At 51.2% G+C, this 10,649-nt stretch overlaps 1 protein-coding gene across 1 annotated transcript in view; it reads right to left on the bottom strand.

Moving 5' to 3' along the window:
* PALM3 (paralemmin 3) overlaps window positions 1-1,350 on the bottom strand; it is a 6,889-nt gene extending 5,539 nt beyond the window's left edge. Inside the window, exons 1-2 of the mRNA XM_023763958.1 lie at window positions 1,302-1,350; window positions 54-126 (exon numbers count right to left, since the gene is read on the bottom strand). Coding sequence (XP_023619726.1) covers window positions 54-126; window positions 1,302-1,346 — 118 coding nt within the window. The 5' untranslated portion in view covers window positions 1,347-1,350. The remainder of the gene's footprint in view (window positions 1-53; window positions 127-1,301) is intronic.
* Between the last annotated feature and the right edge of the window lie 9,299 nt (window positions 1,351-10,649).

A 10,649-nucleotide genomic window follows, 5' to 3' on the forward strand; every position in this document is an offset into this window, starting at 1 on the left:
CTCCCTTGGCCAGGCTGGGCAGGCGTCCCCCCGCGCACCCACCAACCTTGAACCCTCCACGCGGAGTTTCTCCTCCTCCAGCTCCCCGCGCGCCGCACGGATCTCTTCCTGCAGCCGCCGCTTCTCCTGCGCAGAGGATGGAGCTGCCCGCCGGCCGGGTGGGACCACCTCCTCCCCTTTGGCCCTCCCTCCTCCGCGGGACTCGCGGGGGCTCCCGGGGCTGCAGGGCGGCGGGGCGCACGCGGGCCGGGGCGGGGAGGGGGCTGCGGAGGCGCTGACTCAGCAGCGGGGAGGGCGGGGCGGGGGCGTGGCCTGCCGCGCCCGGATTCTGCGGAAGCCTGGCCCTCCAGGATGGGGGTCTGTCATGGGGGCGGGGCGAACCTTGGAATGGACACCTAGAGGGGAGACAGAGCTCTGGGGTTCCGGGATATGGGATTAAGAGAGACGGGGTTCAGGGATGGGGGTCCAGATAAGGGGATCAAAGGAAGGGGGCTCATGAGATGAGGGTCCGGAGGAGTGATGACGAGACAGAGGAACTGGGGAGCGGAGGGGCCTGAGGATCTAGGTGGGGCACCCCAGGCAGGGCAGAAGCTGCTTCCCCACTTCACCCCGCTACTCCAGTTCCCCGGGATGGGAGGGAGGCATAGTCATGGGGGTTCAGCGAGACTGGGCTGTGGAGACGGGGTCCAGAGAGATGGAGGTGCAGAAGTGGAGGACAGAGAGATGGGATGCAGAGGTGAAGGACAAAGAAATGGGGGTTAGTGAGGTGGGGGTTCAGAAAGAGGGGGTCACATATATGGGGCCAGAAGCCTGGGGTCCAAAGAAATGAACCCCCATATTTAGATGTGGGGGTGCAGAGAGATGAGGATCCAGAGATGAGGGACGAGAGAGATGGCGGTTAGTCAGAGAGATGGGGTCCAGAGATATGAAAATTTTGATATGGGGGTTCAGAGATGAAAATCCAGAAATGAGGTATCAGAGAGATGGGGGTCTGAGAAGTGGGGTTTACACATGGGATGTTTGGGAGATCGGGGTTCAAAAATGGAGCATCAGGTGATGCAGATTCTGGAAGTGCAGGGTTGTAGCCTCACCAATTTGAGGGTGGCGGTGACCAGACAGGGGAGCTAGGGAGTGGAGGCCTGGGGATTTAGATGGGGCTCCCAGGCCGGGCTGGAGCTGAGGGTGCTGCTCCCCAACTTCACAGCGCTAGGCCAGCTCCCCGGGATAGAAGGGGAGAAAGAAGCCTAAGACTGGGGCTGTCCAGGGCGCTGGGCCAGGCTCACCCAGAGGGCGACACTTACCGCGATGACCTCTAGTCGCTGCCGGTAGAGGGAGCTCTCGGCCATGGGTCTGTGGGGAGAGGGCAGGGGCTTCGGAGGGGGTCTCCCAGGGCCCCACCATCAGCAAGCTGACCTCTTGAATGACCCTCTCTAACCCAAGATCCCTGCGCTGCTTGGAAAACAACTAGAGCCCAGCATTTCCTCTCTTTCCCCTTTGCACGTGGGAGGAGTTGGGGCAAAGGATAGGTAGGAGTCCTGTGAGGAGGCAGGAGCAGAGACCATGACAGGTTGAGCTAAAGCCCTTCCTAGGTCTGACATCACCTTTCTGAGCCTCAGTTTCCTCATCTGTAAAATGGACCTGGATAGCTTGACCCTGACCTTGCAGAGAGATACCCTAACAAGGAAGTATCCATGCAGGGGAAAACGTAGTACTCCAAAAACAGTAGCATAGTTTATTATTCATAATACCTTTAATAGTTCCCATGACTGATAACGCTTATGATGAATTATAATAACCATTTCCAGTCCATCCTACAGAAATTCTCGAATCCCTCCAGACCTCCAACATGCTGTGTCTCTTTCAGATTCCACACCCTCTCTGGACTTTGGCTCCTACCCAGGATCCCTCAAGCTCTGGGGGGGACGGCGGGGGGAGGGAGTCTGGGGAGAGAAGTGTCCATCCCACCACTGTGGACACTCACCATTGCCATGGTAACTCCAGAGCTGCCTTCTCCACCTGCCAACCCCCACCCCCAGGGGGCAAGGGTCAGCAAGTCATGCTGCTTAGCCCTGGACTCTGAGCTGAAAGGAGGGGAGGAGGATTTGCTATTTAAGGTTTAACCTGAGATACTGTCATCGTTGTCCTCCTTGCAGCATCCCAGGATCCCGGTTCACAGCCTCCCGGGCCGCCCCTGGCCCCATCTGGAAACTGGGAACTGACTGTGGTCCTGCAGGGCACTTAGGAGACAACCTATCATCATGGACATACACTGAGCGCTAACTATGTGCAGGTGCTTCGCAGGCCGGCATCTAGAAGGCTACATCTGCCTGTTGTTCTCTACACTTAGCCCAGGGCACACACAGGGCAAGCCCTCCAACATTTATTAATTTGAGCACTAGCACTATTGGGTGAGTGTTAGCCTCATTGCCCAAACTCAAGCAGGGCCTTCCAGATCTTCTCTGGTCACACCATGCAGCTATAATCTCAGCACATATTTAGCACTTACTATATATAGTGCTCTAAGTGCTCTGTGGGGCTTCCAATCGGCTACCACAGCCACCTCCCCGTCCCGCTCTCTGCCCTGATCTTGAGACACTGTAGTGTCAACTCTGCTGAGGTGATATTCCAACTGAGAATAAAATCACCCAACCATTACCTAGTGCATACCATGTGCCAGGTGCTGTGAAATGCTTTGCCTATATAATTCATTGGGTCTTTCCAAAGATCCTAGGAGGTAAGTAGTATTCTTGTCCCCATTTTACGGATGGGGAAACTGAGGCTCTAAGAAGTGGCAAAAAGACTTGCCCAAGGTCACTCACTGAGTCAGGATTGGAATTGGAAGCTCTCAGGCCCCAAACTAGGAACCCTGGGGGAGAGAGGAGGGTCCAGGCACCCTGTCTTGGCAGTCAGGAGACCAGAGATCAGCCTGGGGGTCTGTGATTTCAGGTGGGGCAGGGGGTTGAAGTCATGGTTTGCAGGAAGGCCAGACCCTCTGCTAAATAGGTTTGCCCCTGAGGGAGGGCTGAAGTCCCCCCTCTGCTGTCCCACCCCCAAGATGTAATCTCCTGGCCTCTTCCTTGCTGGGGGGGATCAGGTTCCCGTTGCTAGGCAACCAGGTTTGTAGTTGGTGAATAATGCAATGGGAGACCCAAAAGAGTGAGGAAACCAAATTGGGGTCCCTGGGGGGAGCCCATTTTCCAGAATTTTTTACAAACCTCTGGAGCCCCTTCACCCTCCTCCTTTAAAAGGCCCTCACACTTCAAATATTAACATACTGTGTACATGCATTTGATATTGTTTATCTCTAACTCTACAAGAACAGCGTTCATAGTGATGGCCTGTTGCCACCAGGAATAGTTGGTAGCCATTTCATTAAGCAGGTGAGCATTTCAATTTTGCCATCATCTTTCCCAGTTTAGGAGCTATTAACTTTTTCTGTTGGATTTCAAACATTTCCTCCCACCATAGCCGCTGAGGGGTGTTCCTAGAGGCAAAAGGGAGCAGTGAGGAGCCCTGTCATTCCCACCCCACCCCCACCCCAGTCATAGCCCCACCCCCAGACTGGACTTTGGGCTTGAAGCCTCCGAGCAGAAAATCCCCCAAAACGGGGGTGGAGGTTCACTTCTCCCACCCAAACTCTGGGGAGGGGTCATCGGAGAGCCTTCGAGGTTGGCTGCTGGCCTCCCTCCACTTCCCCTGGCCTTCTTAGGAAAGGCCATCTGGGGCTCTCACCCCAGTGGAAAGGTCAGCGTCCCCAGTGAGCCCCTCCCAGGCCCTGCCCACCTGCCCCCCTGACCCTGGACACTTACATGGGTGTGGCCGGAGACCACACCTGGCTCTGCAGGGCCATCTCTGCCCAGAAGCCCACGTTCTGGTCTCAGATGTCCGAGATCAGGACTCACTACCTGCTTGCCTGCCTGAAGGTGCCCTGGATGGAGGCTGTGACTTGGCTGGCAGGAGTGGGGGGGCTGCGGTCAGGCACCGGGAGAGCTGGTCCAGCTGGTTTGGGCTGGGAGGCGGGAGGTGCATGGGGTGAGGGGGGCTGGGGGCTGGCGGGCAGTTCTGGGGAGGTACTATCAGCTGTCCTGATAAATTATTTACCAGCTACTGGCCTCCTTGCTGCACTGGGCTGCCTCCGGCAAATATGCTCTCACATGCCTGGTGGGGCATGTGGGCCAAAGTGGGGAGTCGCAGACCCTCCTTGGAGAATGGTGCCTCCACTTGGCGTGCCAGACAACTCAACTCCAGTCTGCCCGCTATGGGTCCCTCGCATGTGAGCCTCATTGCACACCATACGTGCTGGCTATTCTTGCACACTACTTACTGCCCTCCCTTCTTGGACCCTGGCTCTGGGGTGGGGAGGGAGGGACTAATCCAGCTAGAGGATTCTGAGCTCTGTGGGAATCGGGAGACCTGGGCTCTGGGTAAGGATAGGCAACTCGCCTCAGGTTTCTAGGCCTCAGTTTCCCCTTTTGTGAAATGTGAGAATTAGATTAAGTGGCCTCCAGGGCACTGGACCCTTAGATGCTGTAACAATTAGGGGTGGGTTCGTGATGAGGAAGGTCCAGAGAACTTTCCACCTAAATCTTGAGGGTCTCTATTTGGCACCCCCATGCCATTCTTAAAGTGCCAGCAGCCCCTTTCTACTCTGCTAGCTGGTCTCCCATAGTCTCCGGTGCTTCCCCTAATTGCACAGCCTTGGTCACACTGTGCAATTCCAAGACATGAGCCTCAAGGAGAAAGGTCCTTGCCTGACCTCCCTGCTCTGGAGAGCACACTTCAGCGAAGACCCTCCCATGGAGCAAAGAGAAGGTGCCCCACATCCTCACCTCCCTCTCCTAGTTCCTATTCGGGGTACTTGGGACCTCCAAACTCCTTGCCCCAATGTTATTGTTCTTTTTAAATAAGAAGGAGGGGTTTTTTTTAAATATATTTTTTATTGATTTCAAAGAGGAAGGGAGAGAGAGGGAGAGAGAGAGAGAGAGAGAGAGAGAGAGAGAGAGAGAAAACAATGATGAGAGGGAATCATTGATCAGCTGCCTCTGCCTCCTGCACGGGATCCCCGACTGGGGATTGAGCCCGCAACCAAGGCATGTGCCCCAATGAGTATCGAACCCACGACCTTCTGGTTCACAGGTAGATGCTCAACCACTGAGACATGCTGGCTGGACTTTTTGTTTTTTGGTGTGTTTTTTAAATCCTCACCTGAAGATATTCTTTTTCTTTTTAAAAAAAAAATATATCTTTATTGATTTTAGAGAGGAAGAGAGAGAGAAACATCAATGATGAGAGAATCATTGATCGGCTGCCTCCTGCACGCCCTATCGGGGATTGAGCCCGCAACCCGGGCATATACCCTTGACAGGAATCGACCCCAGGACCCTTCAATTCGCAGGCCGACGCTCTATCCACTGAGCCAAACCAATTAGGGCGAGGATATTCTTTTCTGGATTTTTAGAGAGAGAGGAAGCGAGAGGAAGAGAAACAGCGATCGGTTGCCTCCCATATGCGCCCCAATCGGAGCTTGAACCCACACCTAGGTATGTTCCCTGACTGGGAACCAAATCCAAAACCTTTTGGCGTATGGGACAACACTCCAACCAACCGAGCCACCCAGCCGGGGCTGCCGCAGTGGTCTTGAGCTCACTGAGAAAGCTTTCCGTTTCCAAAGGCAGACCACGCAGCCAGGGTGGCCTCACCCTGCCACTTCACTGTACCCTGACCTCAGAAGTGGTCAAGAACAGTGTGGGGATAAGGGTGAGGAAAGAGCTGGGGCATGTAGGACAGGGTCCCAAGGCACATGCACAAGGTTCCTTGCTATGCAGGGCAGAGTTGGAGGTGGGAAGCAAAGGGGGCCAGACTGAGGACTGGGGTTTCCCTGTACCCCATATTCTAGTACAAAACTCCTAGGGATTCAAAATATCCATTAAAGTGGGGGGGAGGGCAATGGGGGGATAAGGACACATATGTAATACCTTAATCAATAAAGAAATTTTTTTTAAAAAGAAAAGAAATAGATTCCTAATCTGTTAAAGGCAAAGAAGGGATATTTTCAGTTACTTCAATATTGTCAGTGTTTTATTTTTATCTGAAAATTAAAAGGTATGATTTTGTATTGTATACAACCATTTCAAAGAGTAAAAAATAATTACCATGCATTCCTTATCCAAAAGAGACTTAGGGAATAGTTTTATTAAGAGTTATTTGTAGATTATCATAATGAATAACTCATTTTTTAAAATGTCCATTAAACCTGGCCTTCTAGGTCATTCTAAAAGTATATTTGCCATGAGATGAAGAGAGAACATATTTTTTAAATTGGTTTTTAATTGTGGTAAAATACACATAAAATTTCTCATTAGTGACATTTAGTCCATTCACAATATTGTGCAGCCTTTACCACTATCTAAATTCCAGGACTTTTTCATCACCCCAAAGGCAATCCTGCCCCCCTGAGCCGTCACTCCCCATTCTCTCTCCCCAGCCTCTGGCAACCACCAACCTGCTTTCTGTTTCTGTGGATTTGCCTGTCCTGGAAATTTTATATCCATGGAATCATATAACATGTGGCCTTTTGTGTTTGGCTTCTTTCACTCAGCACAATGTTGTAGTATAAATAAGTGCTTTATTCCTTTTTATGGCTGAATAATATTCCACTGTATGGATGGACCACATTTTATTTATCAATTCAGTGTTAATGGATATATGGGTTGTTCTCACCGTTCAGAGGCAAGAATATATTTCATTTAAGTGCTTGTAGTTTGATTTTATAAGTGTAATAACAACAATAACAATTATATAAAAGGAGCCACTTTAAAATGGAGCCAGAGCTGCCACCCTAAAGGAACTGCCTTTCATGTCTTTCCCCCTCAAACCTTTGGAATGTTAAAACAGAGCAAAAGCCCTGGCTGATTTGGTTCAGGAGATAGAGCAGCGGTTTCTCAACCTGTGGGTCGAGACCCCTTTGGGGGTTGAACGACCCTTTCACAGGGGTCGCCTAAGACCATCGGAAAACACATATATAATTACATATTGTTTTTGTGATTAATCACTATGCTTTAATTATGTTCAATTTGTAACAATGAAAATACATCCTGCATATCAGATATTTACATTACGATTCATAACAGTAGCAAAATTACAGTTATGAAGTAGCAACGAAAATAATTTTATGGGTGGGGGTCACCACAACATGAGGAACTGTATTAAAGGGTCGCGGCATTAGGAAGGTTGAGAACCACAGGGATAGAGTGTCAGCCTGTGGTCTGAAGGGTCCCAGGTTTGATTTTGGTCAAGGGCACATGCCTGGGTTGCGGCTCAATCCCCAGTAGGGGGCGAGCAGGAGGCAGCCGATCAATGATTCTCTCTCATCATTGATGTTTCTATCTCTAGCTCTCCCTTCCTCTCTGAAATCAATAAAGATATATTAAAAGAAAAAAACCAACAGGACAAAATAACCCTCAGACTGGGCCTAAAGCAACATTGTGCCCCAAGGAACTGTTTGCAAAGATAACAAGAAAGCAGATATATGACTACTGAACAAATGACTACAGGACTGAAAATTTAAAACATAGTTTGGAATTAGTATCACTATGTCAGCTCATCTGCACCAATAGAAATGCATTCCTTTTGTTGCTAGAATTGTTCACCTTCCCTTTCTCATAAATTTCCCTTGCCTTTGTCTCCTAATCAGAACACTGGTTGGGTTTCTGTCTGAATCAGTGCTTCCCAAATACCTATTCTTTTGGATCTCAAATAAATGCTTGTTGCCTCTCACGTTGGCCCTTATTTCCAGCTTAACAATGTTATAATTTAGATGTATAGTATATAGGCTTTCCTTTGTACTCTTGTCCTGGATTCCACACTGAGGCACGACTGTTTATAATTGTGTCTGTCTCTCAATTTCAAACTCAACAGCGAATGTGCAAGTCTGATTCATTTCCTTATTCCCAACATTGATGTAAGCCTAGTAAGTATCATGCAATAATAATTCTTAAGCAACTGCTGTGTGTTAAGCACTGTTCTAGGCATGGGGTGTTGGGTATAGAGGTGAGCAAGACAAACCAAAAAGTAACGTGGCTCACCTTCTATTGGGGGGAGATAGATAATATACAATTAACAAATGAATAAAGGCAATTGCTGATAACTGCAATACAGGGTGAGTTACAGAGAACAACAGGGTAGAGTTATGCAGAAGGGCTGTTTGTGATATAGGCTAGATGACCAGGGACCACTTGTCTGAAGAAGTGGCATTTGAGCCCAGACTTAAATAGTAGAAGCCAACCATGTAATGAGTCATTCCAGGAAGAAGGAAAGACAAGTGCAAAGGCCCTGAGGTGGCAATACAGGGAAGCACAAGGCTAGAACAAATGCATGATCGAGGGAGAGAATGTTATGAGACCTGAGAAGTGGGCAGAGCCTTTGGCCTGGGGTAGGGAGCTTGAATTTTTCTTCTAAGTTTGGTGGAGAGCCATTGGAGGAAGGTGAAGTGGCTGGGATGAGAGTGAAGTGGACAAATGCAGAATGTTTTGAAGGCAGAGCCAACAGATCCAACAGCAATCCAATCCAGATGAATTGAAGGGGGAAGGGTGGCTGAGGGAAAGAGAGAAATAACACCTAGGTTTGGGCATGAGAATCGGAATGGGTGCGTTGCCATGCATAGGGAGGAGTAGAGTTGGAAGAAACCAAGAGTTCAGTTTGACATGTCTTCAGTTTGACATGTCTATTAGACTGAAGACTGTTGGCTGTAAATCCCAAACCCTGGGGAAACGGCAAAGCTAGAGTTGTAAACTTGGGAGACAACAGCAGAGAGATGGTGTTTAAAGCATGAGATTGGGATTTGTGAGGGTCCCGGTGCTAGCAGGAAAGAGATTGTGCGCTCAAACTGAGTAATGGATGAGAAATTAATAGAGTCGGTTTACAGAGGTGCAGGGAGACAATCAAGGCATTGTTCACACCCTGGGTTAGAAGCCAGGAGCTCATACCACGCCTTGGCCTTGGAGAGAGGGGGAAAGAGAGGAGAGAGAGAGAGAGAGAGAGAGAGAGATTGAGAGAGAGAGATATCAAGCTGTGCAGAGCTGCTACCTACAGTGGAGAGACACAGCCAACGTTGTCCATCTGAGGACACATGGGATCAACATGCTGACCTCACTCTCCTCTCCCCATTAGCCAACCCCAATGGCAGCCAGAGAGGAAAGAAGCCTGTGGATGTAGGTGAACAGAAGTCTGAAAGGGGTGCTCTGGAGGTAGGAGGAAAACCAGGAGAGGTGGGATTCCTGGAGATCAAGGAGCTAGAGAGGAAGTCAGAAGGGAGCCAGTGGCTGGGTCTGACAAGTGAATGTCATCAGCGTCCTTGGATGGAGAAAGCTCAGTGGGATGGGGGACCAAGAGCAGAATTAGCATGTCAGGAGGAGGGCCAGAGGTGATACAACCGAGAGGCCACTATAGAGACAACTCTTCCCAGAAACACAGCTTTATTTTTATTTTTTTTCATTTTTTTTTTTCAGAAGCACAGCTTTATTCCTCATCACCTCTCAAGAAAACTGAGCCTTGGAGAAGGCGGGTACCTTGCTCAGGTTATGGTGAGATGGAACCCAGGTGAGCCCAATTCCAATTAGGCCAGTGGGGTCAGAGGGCAGAAGGAGGTCAGATGGTCAGAGGGAGGAGAGCAGTAGTTTGAGATTGCAACCCAGGTTGCAATGAGAGAGTGGAAAGAGAGGGGAGTGACCAAGGAAGGCAGAGTTGGGGGAAGGAATGGTCAGAGTTGGACAGATTATTGGGAGTTTCTGAGGCTGGGTAGCCCTGCCACTTTCTCTAGGTAATTATAGCTTTCTTCCTGGTCACCCTAGAATGGTCAGGGCAGGAGGGCGGATTTGGAGAGAGCCTGGGGAAAAGAATAGACAATGTCCCTGGAAGTAGATCTCCCAGGGGGATGGCCAGGATCTGGCCCTAGCTTCAGGGAGCTGCTACCTCCTGCAAGCCTGGATCCCTCTCTGGGCCTTCCCAGCTGCCGGAGCCCAAGATGAATGCCTTTCAAACGCAGTCACTCTGCTGAACCACGGGCGCACCGGCCTGTCCCTCCTTCCTCCCTCGGTCTGGGAATGCAGTTGGCCAAGGACGCTTTGAGGACTTTTCCGGGAGAAGGTGCAGGGAAGAAGCCTCTGAGCTTGGCGCGAGTGGCCACCGCTGGGAGCCTAGCTGAGCCCAGGAACTTGTCGCCCATGCTCCTGGCGCCCCCTCCAGCCTGAGCTGTGCGCCGCAGGGGTGGAACGTGATGGACAGCCCGGAGGCCAGGGGCGTCGCTGCTCTCTGGCACCGGCTGGGCGGGGGCTGGCAAGGCCCCAGAACGATGTCTTCCGAGGATACCCCTACCAGAGGGCCAGTGGCTCAGAGGCCCAGCTCGGCGTATGGCTGGGGCCACGCCTCCAGGGACATGGGGATGAAAAGGTGCCAGGGTGGCGCCCAGTGTGTGAAACGGCACCCAAACTGCCCCCTTCCCCCAGGTAGTGGATGGAGTCTAGGGAAGTCCAGTGCCCTGAGCTGACCCGAAACGCGTCTTTGGACAAAATCCGGTGCCCCGCCGAGGCGCTCAGGCCCCGAGCGGGCCAGGGCGAGCCCGAGCCCTCGGCAGTGCAGGGGAGGTGCCCGCC

Source organism: Myotis lucifugus, unplaced genomic scaffold (assembly GCF_000147115.1).
Source record: "Myotis lucifugus unplaced genomic scaffold, Myoluc2.0 scaffold_310, whole genome shotgun sequence".
Taxonomy (NCBI): Eukaryota; Metazoa; Chordata; class Mammalia; order Chiroptera; family Vespertilionidae; genus Myotis; species Myotis lucifugus.